The sequence below is a fragment of a genome, unplaced genomic scaffold, assembly GCF_019419815.1.
Source record: "Pyrus x bretschneideri cultivar Hongxiangsu unplaced genomic scaffold, Pyrus_bretschneideri_v1 Contig7, whole genome shotgun sequence".
In the NCBI taxonomy this organism is placed as follows: domain Eukaryota; kingdom Viridiplantae; phylum Streptophyta; class Magnoliopsida; order Rosales; family Rosaceae; genus Pyrus; species Pyrus x bretschneideri.
Genome location: NW_025999809.1, coordinates 735,997 through 758,025, shown reverse-complemented (window position 1 = coordinate 758,025; position 22,029 = coordinate 735,997). Strand labels below are relative to the sequence as shown.

The 22,029-nt window shown below is 38.6% G+C and overlaps 1 protein-coding gene across 1 annotated transcript; it reads left to right on the top strand.

Annotated features, from left to right (window-relative positions):
• Window positions 1-17,015: 17,015 nt before the first annotated feature.
• LOC103966246 (auxin transporter-like protein 2) lies at window positions 17,016-21,525 on the top strand. Its single transcript, XM_009379404.3, has 8 exons — window positions 17,016-17,375; window positions 17,486-17,671; window positions 17,836-17,948; window positions 18,103-18,286; window positions 18,397-18,494; window positions 19,010-19,217; window positions 19,374-19,631; window positions 20,954-21,525. Exons 1-8 carry the CDS (start codon window positions 17,217-17,219, stop codon window positions 21,221-21,223), a joined length of 1,476 nt encoding a protein of 491 aa, XP_009377679.2. The 5' UTR covers window positions 17,016-17,216; the 3' UTR covers window positions 21,224-21,525.
• The last annotated feature ends 504 nt before the right edge of the window (window positions 21,526-22,029 follow it).

Sequence of the window (22,029 nt, the reverse complement as noted above, 5' to 3'; positions counted from 1 at the left end):
CACCATTGACTCGTCATAGGATTTGCATATAGGCACAACGAGGAGGGGGACGATCGGCGCATGAATAATCCCTCCATAGTTGCTAGTTCCTTATAGAGCGCCCGCCAAAAAAAATAAAAAAATAAAAAAAAAGGTCTGATCTTAGGCGGGGCTTGAATTTTCCAGATACCATTCCAAACCCAACCATGAATAGCATTGGAGGGTGATGTCTGGCATTCACTGAAGGGTAGTGTTCTTAGAATGGATCCAGTGGTAACCGAAACAGACCGAGAAGATACCACGACGATCAGCTGTCTAAATCAGATGATCACGGTGAAAAGAGTCTCCAATATGGGTATCCAGAATGGTATTCATCTCAGTATTAGTTATAAATGACCATAATCCCAAGTCTGAGTGGTCTGGCAAATGAGTGAGGAAACCGGAGTGTTAGGAGTAACATGCCCAGTGAATTGGGGGATGGGGCAACAAGGAGAGAGGGCAATAAGCCACCTATCTAACCAAACCCGATTGTCCTTACCATCCATAATTTGCCAATGCATCCCCGCCAAAATAGTGTTGGGGCTCATAGTGAGGCTCGACCAAGCCCAATAGGCACGATAACCTTTTTTAACATCAAGAAAAGTCGAGTGGGGGAAATATCTAGCTTTCAGAATCTAAGCCCAAATGGGACTTAAGGTTTTGGATAAGTCTCCAACATTGCTTTGCTAGCAACGCATCATTGAAATCCTGAAAATTCCTAAATCCCATTCCATCCTCCTTTTTGGGCAGCCCCAATTTACACCAACTAATTCAATGGAGCCGCCTTTCCCCCTTGCTATCCCCACCAAAACCCAGCAATAAGAGAGTCCAGTTCTTTACACAGTGATACAAGAAATTTAAATAGGTTCATTGGATAAGAAAGAATAGCTTGTATCACTGATTTGATGAGCACCTCATTCCCAGCAAGCGAAAGGGAGCCTGCTTCCATCCCTTGATCTTGCCAAGGACTCACCCCTTAATGTAAGTTAGTCCCTGCCCTTTTGATTTTCCCTAAATAGATAAAAATCCCAGGTAGACCCCGAGGTCAATGACGGAGGGAATTCCCAATATGGCTCCAAGCTGAGTGCAGGTGTCAGACGAGACATTGGTGCCGAAGTACATAATAGATTTTTGCAAGCTTACTTGTTAACCTGAGGCAAGGCAGTAGGAACTTAGGATTTGTACCAGGTTTCTCACAATTTTTTTGGTTGGCCTAGAGGAAGATAAGAGTATCATATGCAAAGAAAACATGAAAAATAGAGGGGCCATGAGGGTTCATTTGTATATCATTGAGAGACCCACTCGTCATTACATCTTGGATAAGTCTAGACAGTACATCACTAATCAGGAGAAAAAGGTAAGGAGATAGGGGGTCTCATTGGCAGATACCCGAGAGGAAGATAACTTGTTTTCCAGATGCCCATTAACGATAACTGCAAACTCCACTGTTGAGATGCAGTTCATGATGAGGTTTGTCCACTCTCGGCAAGATCCCATTTTTAGCATAACCGCCTCTAGGAAATCCCACTCTACTTGATCATATACCTTGTGTATATCGAGCGTGATACGCAGCTTAAACTTCCTTTTTACCTTTCTAAGCTTGAGAAAGTGGAAGAGCTCATGAACAATTCCAATGTTATCCTGAATTTGCTTATCCTCTACAAAGGCATTCTGCATAGGTGAGATTAGCGTAGATAACAAAGACTTTGGAGACGATCTTAAATGAGTAGTTGCAGAGATTGGTTGGGCCAAATTGATACACAGATTCTAGGCACAACACATTGGGGACAAGGACCAAGTGCATAGAGTTTAGCCAGCTGGTATTGCCCATCCAGACATAAAGTCTTTCACCAACCCGTTGACCTTATCCACTATTATCTCCTAAAAAGAATGGTAAAAATCCCCTGAAATCCATTAGGACCAAGTGCTTTTAACCGCACCTATCTGGTAGACAGCAACTTTAATCTCTTTTTCTAACACCAACCTAGTAAGTTCGCCGTTCATAGTCTCGGATACAGAGGGTATGACGCAATCAAGGACGGTACCCTAATCCCTATGCCCATCCAATGTAAATAAGGTTTTAAAGTTGTCATCCACTAGGTTGGTAATCCATTGCGAGTAGTAATGACTTGTCCCAAATTTTTACAAATTTCAGAACGAGGGTAAATTGGTAATTTCAAGTCAGAGATATTATTTTATGTTGTTTGTTTTTTTTGGGCTTGTTTAGTGTGCCAGTGAGGGCCCACCTCTGCTTTTTGGTACCTGGCTCTCTTTCTCTCTCTATTCTTCTCTGCAAACAAAGAATGTACTACCACCACCACTCGCCATTCTGGCGAGCACCTTTGCCAACCACCACCACCTTAAGACTTCCCCATTCACTATCTCAAACCCAGGCCAAAGCTGCAACACTCGACAATGGTACAAACCACCATTCACTTTCATCCCCGACAAACCCCCAACGATGTCTCGCTACTCTTGATGTTAGTAAGTCCCTAGAACATTTTAGAATGTATTTTAGGGTTTGATTAAGGTAGGTTTTAAGTCATTTTCACTTGTTAGATATAGAAATGACCCGGGGATCCTAAACCCAGTTTTCGATGAGGGATTCCGTGACTTGCAAGCCGTTTTCCAGCCACAACACGAGGGATTCCATGACTTGCAAGCCGTTTTTCGGCCACAACACATCTCCAAATTGGTACGAATCTCTTCTTCTCATTCTAAGCTTTATTTCTATAGCTAGAACGCTGAAAATGGTGAAGAAATAAGCTCAAACGGAGTTCTAGAACCTCTACCTAGATTCTGAACGACCCATGGCCTGAAACCAGGTTAACCCGACCCGTAATCCAAAATCAAATCTAAAACCCAGCAACCGGCCTCACCCAGCAACCCAAAACCCAGATTCGACCCGACCAGGACCCAATTCCCAGATTTCGAAAGTCGGTGTATAGGTGCGGGTGAAGGGTTATCATGGTCGGCACATAGAGCACATGTGCCACTGCTGAAAGTACTGTGGACGGCGGCGTTAGCGACTTTCCAGCCAATTTTTTCGATGTATGAGGGAACTCGAGGTCCTTCCTTAGGTTTTTTTTAATGTCCTGAATCCGATTACGACGTCTATTTTCCCACATTCAATCATTTTAATAGAGTTTTATTAATTAGTCCCTTTATGTGCTTAGGTACGTTTGTTGTGACGACCTCGTCCTCTCTAGTTTGAGCGGCTTTTCGGTGACGGAATATTTGTGAGTGGACCTCTTCCAAAATGCATGTTTTAATTACTAGAAAAGCATGATTTTATGACTACGTTTTATGTAACGTTTATGATTTTATGAAACGCTTTATCAAATATCATGCTATATCGAATTTACATTACTGAGATATTTTATAAATATGATTTATGATATGATGTTTGAGCTATTGAGCTCCAATGAGATATATTTTGGAACGATTATGTTCATGATTTTCTGTGCTTATTTAGTGGTTATTCATACTATGTGCCTACGGGCAGAAGATTTATATATGCCTTTGTGTGAAACTCTATTCCAAATTTAGTGTATTTTTATATTAATGGACTTATGAAATTACCTTTTTACCCTTGAGTTGACTTTGTTTGACCATCTCGTCGAAATGCATAGTCATAATTCAATTAATTAATTCTTATCGAATTTATCGCCATGAACATGTAGGTGCGAACGGATTTGGATTTGGATTGGATTTATAACGAAGATTTTACGTTCGAACGTCGAACGTTTTCGGATATTTTGTGGTTCGTATCGTACGTTCTTATATTGCGAACCAAGGGGACCCACATGGAGATTTTTGTCCTCTATCCCCTTACCGAATCCGGATCCCCTTTACTTTTAGGATTTCCTCCTAACTCTCCTTCTTGCTTTAGCTACCACGTGGCAACTCCCCTTCCTCATTTTCTTTCTCTCATTCTCTCTTCTCTTCCCCTCAAGTACACTCTATCTCATTCTCGTAGATCTCTCTTTCACTCTTCTCTCTCCCCCAAGGACACATCTACCCACAAAGGCAACGACACCATCCTTCACCTTCACCTCACTCTGTGCTCTCTTACTCCCTCATCCTCTGTGAAGCACAAAGAACCCAAGAAGCTCTTCGGCAAGCCCCATGGCTTTTAAGCCAAACTCTGACCAGCTTCGGCAACGGCGAGGAACCACGAAGGTGCTAACCTCTTCCTCTCCTTCGTAGCTTTATTTCTATGGTTAGATCGTTAAGTTTAGTGAAGTATCGGAGTCGATCGGAGCTCAGGAAGCTTCGATCTTCTCTTTCGCCGAAACAGGGTCAAACCCAACCAACCACCCTTGTCTGGCCCAATTTGTTGGGACATAAAACAGCCCAACTGGCCAGCCTAACCTATTAACCCAAAAGTCCAACCCATTAAACCTAAAACCCAAAACCAGGCATTTGGGCCACAAAACCAGGGCCCAAGCCCAACTCAAAGAAACCCTTTGGCCTAGAACCATGGAACCCAGGCCCAAGCCCAAAAGCCCAGGTCTAAGCCCAAAGCCCAGAACCGGACCGGCCCAAACCCAAACCAAGTTGGCATATGAACCTACGCGTGGGAGCGCGTGAAGGGCCACATATGCCGGCACATGGAGCAGACGTGCCTCCGTTGGAGGTATTGTACTCCGCCGCCATCTACGACAGTGCCGGTGACTTTTCTAGCCAACTTTCTGGCGACCCATCTCGGCTCGTGGCCGTTGGGGCTGCCACCTTGGGGCAGCACATGATGGTGCGTAGGGGTACCATAGGTTCCCCTCTATGTTTTTCGACGTCCTGAATCCGTTTATGATGTTTGTTTTTTGAAATTCAATCGTTATAGTAGAGTTTTATTAATTGGACCCTTTATGTGCTTAGGTGCATTTACTAACAGCATTTCCGTCCCTCTTATTTTGCATGGCTCTTCGATGACAGAGTATTTGTAAGTTAACCCCTTCTAAAATATATATTTTAGTATTAGAAATGCATACATGAAAAACATGATTTAATGGTTATGTTTTATGAAACGTTTATGAGTAAATTAAATTTACACTTTATGAAATATCATGCTTTACTGAATATTTTGGAATACCATACTTTATCGATTTTTATGTTATTTGTAGTATATATGATGGATGACGATATCCTATGAAGATGTTTTAAGATATGATGTTTGAGATACTGAGCTCCGTTGAGATATATGTACTTATGTTCGAAAATATTATGTTCAATGATTTTTGTGCTTATCTAGTGGTCACTATATGCTTTCGGGTGCTGTAGGAGCCTACAGGTCGATTGATATCTATATATGCCTTCGGGCGGGTGTTGTAGGAGCCTACAGCGATTGATACTTATATATGCCTTCGGGTGGGTGCTATAGGAGCCTACGGGTGAATGAAAGCCATCGAGCAAATGAAGTGTTCTATATGCCTTCGAGCGAAGGAAGAGTTCTATATGCCTACGGGCAATACTGATACCAGTATTTAGCACACTATGTATGATATATGTTCTTGACAGGTTTTATGGCATGCTAGAGTTTTCGAAAAGCCTATTACTTATTATGCTATATGAGTTTTCATAAACTTTGGGGTTAGTACATTGTTGAATAATTATGTTAGTACTACTTATATATCAACTTGGTCCACTTATGTTTGTTTCGTGCCCCTCAGGACATAGGAACAAGGCATACAATCCGAGCTACGAGGCATTCCTTTACCAATGATATTGTGCCATCCTCTCTGTTTTTCACATCACATGTAATAACACTTTCTGTCACACATTCCGCTTGTATTCTGAAATAAATGTATGCTCTAAACTTGTCATGCATTATCACTATAATTTTATTGACAGCTGAATAATATTATTATATTATTTTGGTAAGGTTTGTATATTAATATTACATTACGTAGTTATGCGCAAAATTTATATGCATGTTTCACATGTTCTCGGTATATGCATTCGTTAAATGGCTTGCATCACCCTCGGGTGTCGGCCAGCACGTGGTCATCCCACTGTTCCTCGGACATCGAGATCGGGACGTGTCACTTCGGGCTGGTGATGTAGAGCCTACGGGCGGAAGATTTATATATGCCTTCAATTTGACCGGGAAGCCGGCCTCTTGCAATAAGCATGCCATAAAACCTTCGTAAAACATATATCATATATAGTGTGCTTAGTAGTGGTTTCATAATCACCCGAAAGCCCCACATCACCTGCCCAAAGGCATATATAAATATCATTCACCCGAAGGCCCTATATCGCTCGCTCAAAGGCATATATAAATCTTTCACCCGTAGGCCCTACATTACCCTCCCAAAACACTTAGTATCTATATGAGTTTTCTAAAACTAGGGGTTAGTACGTTTGAAGAATAATTGTTTTAGTATTACATATATATAAACTTGGTCCGCTCATGCTTTGTTTTGCGCCCCTTTCAGGACTTAGAATCAAGGCATACAATCCCGGCGTCAAGGCAATCCCACATTGGTATCTTCAAGTCTTTTCGGTGTAGGACCCATTCCTTTGTTTGTACCTTTTCATAATATTCTTTCTACAGTATTCTTGATTAGTTGTATGCTTTGAACATGTTCCCACATTTGCATATTCATTATTAGTAAAATTTACGTGTTTTATTTTACGTTAATTTTTTCTTCATATTTGTACATGCATGTTAATATGGCTTCGTCACATTCGGGTGTCGGCTAACACGTGCCTACCCTGGTGTTTGGAGGATATCGAGGTCGGGCGTGTCACGAGCCCTCCACCCAAACACCGTTACCATCTTTAATTTTTTTTTTCTACCTTATTTTGTCGCCGGCGTTGCAAGGTAGAACGATGGAATAAGGTAGTATTACCATTTCCTTCTCGAAACCACCACACTCTAAAGCATTGCTGCCAATACTGTTCCTCATGCTCTTGAGCATGTCAACACGGTTGGTCACGGTAACAATCTTGTCCTGATTATCCTCCCAATTTTCTTGCAAGGCATCGAGCTATTGTACCATGTGTTCAATTTCCAGTCCCCACTTTTTAAATTTCTTTTTACTCCATTTGACATGTTGAGATCTACAAGCAGTTAGCTTCTTCTGCCACGTTTCCCCTCAACTCCCAAGGTTACTTAAGTTCCAGCACCTCTTGACAATATACTTGCATTCTTCATCTTTGGCCCAGAAAGCCTTATACCTGAACAACCATTTTCCTAAATGCACGCAAGGTTCACATTGGACAATGAGTAGGCAATGGTCCGAGCCCATCATGATCCCGTGAGTAACCAAGGTATTTGGCCAGAGTTCTTGCCATCTACTATTTGCAATTGCTCTATCCAGCCGTTTTTCAATGAGGTCACCATTTCGAGTTCCATGCTAGGTGAACTCTAGGCCTTTGAAGCCCAAGTCCATTAGCTCAATTTTGTTCATAAAATTCTGGAGGTAGCATAGACGGTTGTATAGAACTTCCGCACCCTCCTCCCCCCTTCCCCTCGATTTCTCATGATCCTAGATAAACTCATTGAAATCACCTCTACACAGGCAGAGTATGTTAGTTAGGCCGAAGGCATTATCTATCCAATTCCAAAACTCAACCTTTTCTGCACAATAGGATGTACCATACACCCAGGTAACATGCACCCAAAAATTTGAGTCATTCATACGGATACAAGCATCAATAATATGCTGGAGGAGAATAAAATGTTAACTTTCAGAAAGGCATCCCACCACATACTAAGACCTCATGCTCTTCCAATTCGAGGGATATTAAAACCTTGGTAATACCCTATACATCTTCGGACTCCATCTAATCTATGATCTTTCTTTTTTATCTCAGATAGAAAGATCATAGAGGGTCTATACTTCCAGATTAGCCCATGAAGGGCCCGAACTACTGTGTCCAACCTAAGACCACGACAGTTCCATAAGAGGTGTATTATGGTAGACCTACGGTTGTTGAAGGCCAGCCGCCAACACTTCAGAGGGATCCTCCCATTTTTTGAGCTTGCATCTCCTTCTTTTCTATTCTCTCAATGTCTTCAAGATATTCCCAATACTCTTGGCACTCAATGGGAACCTCCTGTAAAATTTCCTTCACATAAATGGCACGCTTGCCTTTCAGGCACATTTCTCTTATGCTCATATTTTAGATGCTCTATTTCCCCTTCTCAGATTAGTTACCTATGCTACCATTTTTTTAATTTTTTTCTTGGCTGATAAAGCAACTTCAGGCCCCTTTGTCTCAAAGCCCCTTTTGTTTCCTAAACTCCTGAGTCTCATGTGTTTCCATTGTAATTGAGCCAGAAGCTGGGTTGGGAATATTCCCCTCTTGATTTATTGTTTCGGATAGAAGGTAATGATTGATGATGTTGCCTATCAGTAGTGAGGCTTTCTTGGTTACAAGACTTAGCTGGCGGATGGGTTTCTCCTAGATCTCCTACATTTTCACGGATGGCCCAATGTCCTGTTGGATTGGTAACCCAACCAAGTAGGTGGGTTGGTGGTGCAATTGCCCTAGGCCTATGAGGAGTTGGCTATTCAAGCAAAGCATATTATTATTCATTATCCATTGGATAGATTACCTCACCTTTCCCGTGCTTTTGATGCTTTCGCTCTGTCCTGTTTTCTACACATTCTTTGTACTATGTGCCTTCTCTTGGTCATTGGCCCTCCCCACATGCCCAGCTTTCTCCAACCTCAGATTTGCGTCCGTGTTGTGGACTCGCGGTTGTGGGTCGTCTTGCACCACCAATCTCACAACGCCAGCCAACTTCCGCTCATTCGGGTTAATAGTTATTATTCTAGGGCCTTCCTAAATATCATGAATAGGCACCGTTTTGGTCCATTCTCTATACCCAGCAACACCGCCTTTGTTAGGTTCAAACGAGCATTCTGTGTCAGTATGCCCAATTCTACCACATCGGTAACAAAAGTCTTGCAATCTTTCATACCGAAACTCGATCAGGTATGTTTGTTTTGTTCCCTTGGCAGCTAACAACTTGCAGTCAAGGGTTTGATGGTATTGACTGTAACTTTCACCCTCAAGAAACCACGAGCCATGGAAGGGGCCTCCATTTCCTCAAAATGCACAATCTCCTTGGCCAGGCGCTTGATATTCGGTTCTGTACTTAGGTTCAGAGGGATTCCCTTTATTTAAATCCAAAAGGGAACCTGATCCATTTGGATTTCTTCTAGAGTACGTTCATTTGGCCATCTTTTCACTGAGAAATTTTGCTTCATGACCGCCCAAGGTACCTGAGTAAGGATCTTGTTCGTCGTGTTCTCATCCGAGACAGTAATGATGAATGTGTTGTCTCTGACCATTTTATTTATACCTCTCCAGCTCTTAAGGATCTTAAGATATTCCTGACCCCCCATTTGTTCAGGGGTTTACCAATCAGAGCAACACTCACCAGTTTGACCCCGTGCTATTTTGTTGTTATTTCCGTGGATTCTTCCAATTTGACCCCCTGACCCCCCCATTTTTTTAATTTTTTTTTTGAAAAAGAACAACAAGGAAAAATGAATAAGAGAAACGAGCGAAGAAACATACCTGAATAATTAGCAGAGATGAAAGGGATGTGGATTGGAGAATTGTAGCCTTACCAGTTTAATACCAAAATTTAACCCTAAAATCAAATTGGGGAAAGATAAATTGGTATATTAAAAACCTTTGACATCCATAGTCCAAGATCAAATACCTAACTCTCGAATTTCTTTACCCATGACACTACAAGATAGGAGAAGAAGAGAAAATGGAAGAAGATGGAAGGATTACCTGTGTTTTTGCCCTACTGTTTGAGCATCTTTCTTGGAAACCAAACAGGGGATGTTCGAGGTGAAATTGGCAAAGCTATTAGAAGCACAATCGTGATTTGCAAGCACCTGGTCCTGGAGGTTGGAAGCACAATCGCTCGCAAGCATTGTGCACTGCAGTTGAAGAATTTGAGAAATGGGTAGACCGCTAGAGAGACAAAGTGACGACGGCTTGTTTTGTTTGTGAAATTAGGGTAAGAGGCTACAAGGCACGGGTTAGACTTAATCTAAGTTCTTTTATTTTTTTTTATTTTTTTAATTAGTTTTTCCTTCTTACACTTATTCCTGCAGTTGCATTTTATGTTGTTTTAAAATGTAAACTTGTTGTATATGTGTCATTCTACAATACTCCTCACTATGGTTATATGACATATATGCTTAATTTGTTTTTAAATTTTGGACTTGTTGGATACTCTTTTTGCATTTTATCATTCTTTATTATCTTATCCATGGATTTCATACAAGTATAATTTTTTGTAGGTGTCAATATGCACTTATTTACAAGATATACAAGAACTTTACCTAAATCCGCCTAAGCTGCCTAGGCGCCCACCTAGCCGCCCGACTAGCGCCTAGCGTTTTTTAGAACCTTGAATTCTTCCAGGTGAACCACCAGGTCATCCACTTACTGTTGAGCCATTTGTCCTTTGCTTCTCTTTGTTGAACTTTTTCCCTTTTTGGTCTTGTGGTTTGTAACGATAGTGGGCTCTTAATCAGATTTTTGATTTGTTGTGTTTGATTATGTATCTCCTTTTGGCCTTCTCGGTTGTGATATGTGGGTTAGTTAGCAAATTTCTTGTAGTCTGATTCGCATGTTGGTCAAAGTTATTTCCAGATCTATTGGTGGTTAAGGCTAGATTCGTTTCAATAACTGACCAAGGAGGTTGGGGTTAATAACTCATTCGAATCTTTCTCAAATCGTCCTCCCATCGTTTGCAACACCAGGTTAGAGTCCATCCAATCCACTAGGGTGTGAAACACGTAATAAATAGATAGAATGGGTCCCAGACTACAAGTTTCTCTTCCTTGCTCCCACTGTGACCCCATCCTGGGCACCAACACCAAAGGTTGCAAAAAAGCATTTCGGATTAGGGATTATTAGGGTATAAAGGACACAGAAACAGGTGGGTTAACACTATCTTTTGTGAGTAAAATGTATTGACTGAAGTATTTCTAAAAATTGCAAAACTTGTGACATTAACATATTGTCCATATTGGTCAAGCTACTATGATAAGTTACATACAGTCAAGTACGCAAAAGGTTAGTCCAAGTGATTAGAGCAGTTATCTGAACTGAATGGATTGAGCAACGACTCGATTGATCAAAGACTAGAGCTCCAGTGACGTTAAGTGTGAAGGCCTAATGGCTATTGGCTAGGCTAACGTCGGCGGGTTTGGGTTGCTATGGGTGCACAAAATATCGAGCGAATTGTTGCGCGGCAGGAGTAGTATTTCACATCTTGGACCACTAATTAGTAGATGATCTCAGCCCGTCCAATAATATTCTTTTCTTATGGGCTGGGATATCATAGTCTAATGTAATTGGGCTTCACAAAAATGGCCTATAACAATTTGGATCTTAGGCCATACTGAATTTGGCATTCAGCGAACCATTTTATCATGGGTCAAAGTCTTTCAGTTACATGGCAAGATATTATAGAAAATTTAAAAGTAAGAACCCATACCCTTTTTCTTCTCCTATGGAGCCTGAGAAAGTGATCGGCGTCAGGTTAGTACGATTCTCCTGCTACTGATTTTAAAAATAACTTCCACTCCTTTATGCTTTTCCACTATTTCTCTTGTTCTATCCTAAATTGTGAATGAAGGGACATAATTAAACAAACTGAGAATATGACGACAAAATAGAAGTGCAAAAATCTTTTCCCTACTAAAAAGGTGGTCATAGTGGAGTAGTTCTAATTGGAATAAACTGTCATTTTATTTCTGAAATTGTCATACAATTTTCAATTTATTCGTTATACTTATTTTTCAGTAAATTAAGGTCACAAACTACATTAAAATACTCATGCGGACAACTGTCTCATTTTTTGAGATTCCTTATTCCAGTGATCCAATTATTATATTTTGGGCTGCAAGGGAAATGGACAATGTTCTTCCACAAACCTTATGCATCTATGTTAAAAACCACAAGCAACATCATATTCAAACTATAATTGTGCAGAAAATTGTTATACTTTAGGCAAGGAAAAACAAACTAAGGCAATTACTTTGCTTAGATGCATTCCAAAAATAATAGATCCAACATACAATTATACTTTTCATTCCCTTTTTCATGAGTTGTACAATATTGTCAAATTGCAGCTTTAACCTGTGTTACGAAAGTTGTACCCATTTTCTTTAATGATAGAATTCTTTGGCCCTAAAAATTGGTCTCAGGAAGGAGGGCCACAAAGACAATCTAGCATTATTGTGTTTTGTGACATATATGTTCTTCAATTCAATTATTTTGCAGCAATAAATATAAAATTTGACCCACTTCTTGTATTTTGCTAATGGGGTTGACCACATTTCAATTGATTCTTTAGCACAAAACTAAGGACCCATTCGTTCTAATTGAATTTCAGGTCAATGTAGGGTTCCAAAAAGCCAAGTAATTCTCTGATGAGCACAAAAAAACACCCTACAAACTGTTCATGAACATATCAAGAAAAAAAGAAGAGCAAAAGTTTGACCAATTATTGAGTTTTAATCATTGGTAAGGATAAAGCAGTATGTAAGAGCTTAATTAAGCATATATTTCCCTCAGTAGAAAAAAAAAATGTCTTTAACTTGAACAAATTAATACACCCGCAAATTCTAAGTTAAGTTTAAAAAGAAAACCATGTTCATGTGTTTTCAGTTCATAGAGACACAACGTCCACGAATTAATGGGTTAATAACGTAGTTGGAGAGGATTTCAGACTATTAGATAACATAATATATTTGTGTTGTTGGATTGTGAATACGTATGTAAACTTGTTGTTTGATTTAAGTAAATGAATCTAATAAATATAATGGAGATCTTAACAAAAAGAATTGATGGGTAAAATGATGATTCATCATAATTAGTCAGCATTACTGGTTAATCTCAATGATATATATGGCTTTTGTGTTTTGGTCCCCCACCTTATTTAGACTCCAAAACATTAATGTATGGAAACAAAATTCATAGCAACTAACATGCTTTGTCTCTAGATTTGTCACACAAAGTAACGTTTCAAGAGATGAAAATTTCGGAGACAAAATTAAAAGGGATAACCATGCTTTGTGCCTTTGTCTTGGTTTTAGCCTTCTCGTCGTACTATAGCTTTATGAATATTAGAATTCAATTGTCTTGATTTGCAGTGTTGTTCAAGACCAAACTACGCAACTAGCAACTTAAGAATTGGGTAGGGATTTTGACAGACGCAGAGGTTAGCTTTTGGCACTCCGATTGCGAGAGAATCATAACTATAGTTATAAATTACTTAATTTGGAGTGTTAAAAGTTAAATTAAGAGTATAAAAATCAGTATCCTGTCGTATTGATAGTACTTTTACAAATAGTGAATGCTAAAGATAATGGAGCAAACACGGCAATCTCATAGAGATCAATTTATGAATTCGTTAATATACGTAATAATCGTTGACCTGTACGGCTATATCATAATGGGCACAATTTGATGGAGTTATTTCTTTGTTGATTTCACATAACAAAACTACAATGGCGACCTAACTAGGGCATCATTTTGCTCTGAAGTTGCTTTCAAACATTCTACCAAATCAGTACTAGACTGCTAGTATTAGTGATCTGAAGGGGAGTGCTAACCCTTGATATATATACATATATCTATCTGGTATCTGCCTGCGGTACTTTAGATCTCATATCATATGATAAACAGTGATACCACCAAGGGGTCTGGATGATAAGATGTAATATATGAGAATAAGCATGCATGTATAATATGCAGAATCATATGGTGCTGAGGGCTCAGTCAAAGGAGACACAAGTCACAGGGAATGTTTCTGGTTATAGAGACTAGGAAGCATGCCCAAACAAAGAATAGGATGTACGTGGGTGCCCAACAAAACCCATGAATATGTTGCCCTGCATCCAAACAAAACTTTTTACACCTGATGAATTCGTGGTGATTTCTTAAAATCATTAGCACTACTGCATAAATGGGTTTATAATCCTAATTATTTAAATAAGGACAAACTCATCATCATGCTTCATCATCATTAGGTGGAAGATAATCATGTAATCTCTCTGGGTGACTTTGTTGTTCGAATTCAAAAACCCTATCAATCTTCACACTGCTTTGAAAAAGGTGAAAAAGTGGAGGAAAATATATACGTTCTTGGTGTAATATTATTACCGATAGTTACCCAAATGTTTGTCATCTGGTTAAAACGGTGAACTATATATAATATACTGGACCTTTTACTCCTTTTTATTTTTCATTTATTTTATTAATCTAGTCTTTTCCTTTTGTTTTTGTTAAGAATTATTGTAGCATGGTTTAGGAAGGCTGTCTGTTTCAATTCACATGTTTGTGTTAATGGGGAAATTAGAGGACGGTCAAAGAATCACATTGACGTATCAAATCTGATATATGTTAATACATATGCTAAAATCCTTTGCTGCTAGGTTAGCCAGCAATTTGGTAGGTCACGGGGTGCAATATATGCCTAATTTTTCTTATATTTTCAACTAAATAAAAAGGGATCTAGTTGTTACGTAGTTCCTCTTGCAAGTACAAAGAGCTGAAAAATAAAATAAAATCTTATATATAGTTAGAGTTCAGACAAATTATGAATGAAGGCTTTGCATTCTTTCCATCAAATACTCTACATATTATGTTGCTATTAATCATTTAGATTCAAATAACTGTGGTTATTAATGATCATTTTGTTTAGTTATATTTGTTATTACGATATTGGAGAAGGTTCTCAGGTTTAAATCTTTTAGCCGACAATTGTTGAATAACTAAATTAAAATACGTGATAAAACTAGCTAGCTATTAATCTAGAAATACTTCTCGTCCTAATGTTGAAATAAGTCACAAATTTTAATCCCTACAATCACATTACGAAAATGCAGCAGCTAGGAGTGATAATATGAAAGGAGATGCTATTTCCAAGCGCATGCACATGATGCAGCAAGCAAAACTGTGGAGACTGGTGTTTTATATTGGCCACATATTTTGTCCACAATGTGAATTCTAGTGAAAATAATAAGGAACCATGTGAAAGGCTGTGGAGTGAGTAAATAAGTAAGATTTTTTCTGTTGCAAAGCGGTGAGATTTTCGATTGGAATTTGGGCTTTGTTTTTTACAGCAGCAGCGGTGGTGGTGGGAGCGGGAGTGGGAGTGGGGAGGTTCTGTTCTCGAGTCCACCACACCAAAAAGCAATTGAGGGAGGAGGAGATTTTGAGGTTGGCAAATACAATAGATAGCAAAAGCCATGTGAAAAAAGCAGCTTTTCTTCTTCTTGTAAAGCGACCACGCCCGTTTGGCTGCAATCATGTGGTCTACTTTGTTATAATTTCCCCCCTTCACTGTTTCCCTGCCCTATGTCCCCCTCCCTCCTAAGCACCTTGTTCTTCTACAGAAATTATGAAAAAAAAAATTAACACGACTTGCATTTTTTGGTCTTACTATATTACCCTTGACCAAACTAAATCTTTGATTGTTTTAATTTCCTTCCATAAACACTCCTAAAATGTAAAAATATGCATGCATAGATTCATTAGGGAGCACATTCCACGCAAAAGAGAAAGCCAATGTAATTTGTACACATCCCTTGTTTGTTATAGGGCTACATAATTCTTCACTTGGATGCATCTGTTACTCTACATATAGAAATTTTTTTACATGTAACTTGTTCCCTATTGCCTTTCTCGATCATGTGATGATATATGCAAAAAAAAGTGACATCAAACCTATATATGTAAGCGCAACTTGCCATTTTTATAAATAACTTATGCTGTTGAAAAGTCTGGTGGGTAATGAATGCCCACAGTATATTAGCAGAAGTCTTCAGCATGGGCAGAAGTTTTCAATGCCCATGCAAAGTAAAAGTTGAATATGTAAATACATAGAAATTGTATTGTCAAAGGAAGTGTCGTAAGTTTCAAAATGCATTAACTGCATCAGTTTGGAGTTGCTCTATAAATAGAGCACTCCAGATGTTTTCAAGTTACAGAAAATATAAGAAGAAGAGAACGAGAGAAAAATATCAGTAACATCATCTATTTTTCTGCCTTTTATTTCCTCTTGTGCTATAGTTTTAGTGTGACATTTTACATTTACCTTGCACCTACCATCAAAAATGTTATTCCTCTAACTTTGACCTTTTTATAACATATGCATGTTTTTATGTACATTTTATACATGATATCACATTATCATCTAAAATTCATTTGCAAGATAAATACAATAACAATTCTCTTGAAAAATTGCAACGAGACACCATATTTAGAGAAAACCTTGCCTACCACAAAGTTATGACATCTTTATCTTTATCTTTATTCACGCAATGTGTCACAGAACGAGAATATGAATATGAACCTATTTTTCGTAAAAAAAAATTTATTATCTTTAGGATCCAATCAAGAATGCCATTGTGAAGATTATGTATACTTTTATCTAAAAGAAATTGTGTGGCATGAAGGTGATTATGGATAGTAAATAAGGTGATTATGTAACTAAACAAGTGTAATAATCATCCAGCCAGCTCGGGAAGCGGGTAGACCCGCTCGTGCGGACAAGCCATTCACGCTCCACATAATTAATTAGTTTACAAACAAAATTCTAATTAACATCACATATTAATTTAATATTATGAACTAAACAACAAAAATTCCCCTAATTTTAATTACCAAAAAAGGCCCGAGAACCATCAGGTTTCGTTAGAGCCACCCACATACCCCAAAAGGGATTTACTCTCTTCACAAAAATGAAGGCCGGTTGTCTGGCTTCCTGTTTGGATGTCTTTCTCATCTTTTCTTATTTTATGCGATTACGATTAAGTTACGTTAATATTTTATAATTTTTATTATTTTTTATCTTATTATCTTTATAAAAAAAATTAATATAAAATATTAACATGTTTTAACCGTGACCGCACAAATAAGAAAAGATAGAAAATGCGTCTAGCCCCTTAAAAATACCCCCCTCAAAAAGACAGAGAGAGAGAGAGGAGAGAGAGGGGGGAGAGAGAGAGAGAGAGAGGGGGGGAGAGACTTTGTCAGGCTTCCGAGAACCAGAACCCACCTCGTGCCTTGTATATATATACCCCTCTCCTCACTCAACTTCGTCACCATTCAAATTAAAACCCACCACATTTCTGTATCGAACAAATTAAGACAACCAGATTTTAGTTCAACCCATTTGAGTAAAGGAGGGAACTTTAGCAATGGAGTCATCAGATAAGGTGGTGGAAACAGTGATAGTAGGAAATTATGTAGAAATGGAGGCAGATGGGAAGGCCAAGAGCTTCAAGAGCAAGCTCTCCAAGTTCTTATGGGATGGTGGGTCTGCTTATGATGCTTGGTTCAGCTGTGCTTCCAATCAGGTTTGTGAAAAGTCTGTGTTTTTGAAGGAAAAAAGTTGTCTTTTTTTTTTGTTTTGTTTGGTAAGTGATTGTGTTAATGTCTGTATGGGTTTTTGTTATGTGTTTTGCAGGTGGCTCAAGTTCTGCTTACTTTGCCGTACTCATTCTCGCAGCTGGGAATGCTCTCTGGGATTCTCTTCCAGCTTTTCTATGGCTTGTTGGGCAGTTGGACTGCTTACCTGATTAGCACACTCTATATTGAATACAGAACCAGAAAAGAAAGAGAAAAAATTGATTTCAGAAACCATGTCATCCAGGCAAGAACTTCATCTCACTCTCTAATTATAAATGTCAACAATAACGCGTCGTGTAATCGTTTATGTTATGTTGCTAGATTGTGAATCTTTACGACATTTTCCACGCAACCCATGTTTTTTTTTGTTGCCAAATTCTGACATGGGTTTTGTTATTTGGTGATTAGTGGTTTGAAGTTCTTGATGGACTGCTTGGGAAACACTGGAGGAACGTGGGGTTGGCATTTAACTGCACATTTCTTCTATTTGGATCTGTCATTCAACTCATAGCTTGTGCAAGGTACCTAAGCATCTCTAACCCCTATCTTTAACTCCATCTCCATTTTTAAATCAATTTTCCAATAAAAAATAAGTGAAAAGTAATAAACATCTGGTCCTTTTTCAATTTCCATGCAACTGTGGGCATCTTTCTAAATGTTGTTGTTAATTTGCAGTAATATATATTACATAAATGATAATCTGGACAAGAGGACTTGGACTTACATCTTCGGAGCTTGCTGTGCCACCACTGTCTTTATCCCTTCATTTCACAACTACAGAGTTTGGTCATTTTTGGGCCTTGTTATGACCACTTACACTGCTTGGTACCTCACCATTGCCTCCTTCCTCCATGGCCAGGTAAATAAATTTGGTAACTTTAATCACCTAATTACCCTACAAAATCTCCATACATGTTCATTGTTCATGGTAATTTCTGTGTTGTAAAACTGTAAAAAAACTTATGATAGGTTGAGGGAGTGAAGCACTCTGGTCCGACTAAGCTGGTGCTATACTTCACCGGGGCCACAAACATTCTATACACCTTCGGGGGACATGCTGTTACTGTGTAAGACGCAAGCCTCAGATTTAGAATATTGGCTTCTATTTTTCTGCATTTTAATTTATGTTTACACATTTAATTAAACCTTAATTTTCAACATCAATCCAGACCAGGACAAACTTGAAATGCAGTATACAAATTACACTATTTTTTTAATGTTGAGAAAAGAAAAACCCATGTTTTTTTTTTGTTAATTACAAAATTACACATGCTTATGTAAATTTTTAAAATTTTAAATACTGTTCATGGGACAAAAATAAGCAGAAAACAAGGGGCTTAACGTCATTTGAAAGTGACTAAACCTTCTATTGTTGGGGACATGATCTAACCAGGGTATCTAATGATCAATCCTTTTCAAGAAAAATCAAATCTTCTTGTTTCCCTGCTTGTACTCCCCAGTATTTACAGCTATTTTTCAGAAAATTCCCATGATGCCCTCATTTCTTGTAGAAAATTATTATTAATTGCTGAAGATGATGATTTAATTTGATTACTTTTGGTGGGGGAAATTGAAATTGCAGGGAGATCATGCATGCAATGTGGAAACCTCAGAAGTTCAAGGCCATATATTTATTTGCTACCCTGTATGTGCTGACACTGACCCTTCCCTCTGCATCAGCAGTGTATTGGGCATTTGGAGACTTGCTTCTTAACCACTCCAACGCTTTCTCTCTCCTCCCTAAATCTCCCTTCAGAGACATGGCTGTCATTTTAATGCTCATCCACCAGGCATGTACACATACACTTAACTCGTTACGCTCTCCAGTCACACTTATGTTGTAAATCTGACTCATTGTAGTTTAGATTCACAGTATTAGACGGTCCCTCGAATTTTTTTTATTGATTCGTGTAATCTAAACTGTGGGTTTTATTGTGTGTTTGCAGTTTATAACATTTGGGTTTGCATGCACACCACTATACTTTGTGTGGGAGAAAGCCATTGGCATGCATGAATGCAAGAGCTTGTGCAAGAGAGCAGCAGCAAGACTGCCTGTGGTGATCCCCATCTGGTTCTTGGCCATCATCTTCCCATTCTTTGGACCAATCAATTCCACCGTTGGATCACTCCTAGTCAGCTTCACAGTCTACATCATCCCAGCACTGGCCCACATTTTCACTTACAGATCAGCTGCTGCAAGAGAGGTACCCCATTACACCCTCACACGTGCTCGTGAATTTACAAATTTACCATCTTAACTGCATTGCATAGCGTATATTTTGTCCAAATCTGCAACGCCAGATGGAAAGCCTGAATCAAGTACTTTTATCAGTCTCTGCGTATTGAGTCATAAATTTTGACCAAACAAAAATATAAATTCATTAATCAATAAGATAATCATTAAAAGAATAAAATTTTAATTAAAAAAAAGAGAGAAAAAAGAACAGAGAGGTAGCGTGTGGTCACAGTCTAGCAGACCAGACCCGGCCCTCCTTAATATTTTAACCTGTAAATTGTATGATCTTTTTGGATAACTGGGGAATTCATTATTTTTCTACTTTCAATTGCTTAATCCAACAGAAAAAGCAATAAAGATCAATACATATATGTATGTATGTATGCACACTTGAGAAAAAGCACAAGATTCTTGCTGCATCAATTGGAATATCGATTTCGTACCTGATACAGTGTTGTATTGATAATTGATGCTCCTTTATCTGAGGAGGACTCTAAAAATCACCAACTGGGTTTTACTTTTTATTGATAGTTGATGCATTATATGTGCCGTACTCTCTGCGTAGTTAAATACTCAGATGCCAACCGTATGTGAAACCCTTTGTGTTAAAGCAGAGAAATTCTTTCCTAGGGTAGAATTTCTCCAGAAATTATTCCCTAGGGTAAAACTTCTCGAGAAATTTTAAAGAGATTCTTTCAAAAGTGGAATTCTTCATAAATTTTTTGTTACCTCATGTTTTTGACACAATGTTTATTATGTTGACACGAAAATTAACATTAAACTGTGAAGTGACAGAAAATCTAGTAGAGAGCTCCACTTTAAGAGTCTCTTTAGCATTTCTCAAATTTCTTTGTTGGTTTCTGGTACCAATTACAGTATATGATTTATGGCAATGTTGTGTTCAGGGTCTACAGCAATAAACTTGTGAACCTTAATTGTTGGTCTATGCTGATATATATATATATATTGATCATGTGTTGACAACGTGACATGTTTAGGGTTTACAGTCATAAATCACTAAACTTGGATAATGCCTCTATATTTTTCTAATATCGACCATATATTGGAAATTAGGTAGTCTAGATTGATATATTATACCAGCCAATCGTGCCCATTTTGTGTATAAATTGTGTATACAATGTTTGTATGTATACACTTTGAATTTGTATACAAGAATTTTTTGACATGGTAGGCTTAACTATGATAGAGCAACTTGTTTTTTGCAATGGATTTGTTGTTTTAATCACAATGTGACTGATGGTTTTGTGATGAATGGTTGTGATGATGCAGAATGCAGTGGAGAGCCCACCGAGATTCCTAGGAGGATGGATAGGATCATACACAATCAATGTGTTTGTGGTGGTGTGGGTGTTTGTGGTCGGGTTTGGATTCGGGGGCTGGGCGAGCATTACAAACTTTGTGCACCAGATCGACACATTTGGCCTCTTCACCAAGTGTTACCAATGCCCTCCGCCGCTGCCGCCCATGGTCTTCAACACAACTTCCGCTCCTCCTCCTCTCCGCCACCCTCTGCCTCGCAATCACTCCCATACCCCTTGATTTATGCACTCCCACTTTTGGTTACTCCACGCCCGGTAGTAAGCCCAAATGGACACAACAACAAGATGTGGAGTTGAATGAAAACCCATCAAGGGAAGGAAGAAAAATGCTTGTGGCCTATATTATGATTTCCACACCTTCAAAGTAGACACCCCCTATTTTTGTCTTTAAATTTTCTGCCTTTGTTCTTTAGGGTTTAGGGTCATTGCCATGAGTCAAGAAAAAGGGGCAACAAATGTATGAAATATTTTGTTATTAAATTTGTAATCTTCGTTATACAATGTTCAAATGGTTGTCCTTCACCTCTCCACTGTGTTTAAATATGGGTCACTTGATACTTTTTTTTTATTTTTTTATTTTTTTATTACATCGATATTTTTACACTAGAAGTAGGGGGAGTTCGGCTAAGTCACACAATGGGTAGCCTAATTTGATATTGAATTCGCCATCCACGAGATTCGAACCTAAGACCTCTCACTTATAAGCGAAAATGAATATCATCAGACCGTAGTACTGAGTAGCAAATAGTAGTAGTTCACTCAATCGAATGTTGCAAGAGGTCTGTCAAATGGTTCAAAGCATTCTTTGTATACATCTGAACTTACGTGTTTGATTTTATTCTCGCCGGAAGATTGCCTCGTAATGGAATAACGAAATTAACCTAGTGTCACAATGTGAAAAGATGATAATCATGGATGCCAATTATGAAAGTGAAATACATACTAAGGCTATCAGTAGGGCACCTTCACAAATTGTCATGCATGACTACACTTTGTTACTCTTTTCTTCAAAACAGAATAATTTTT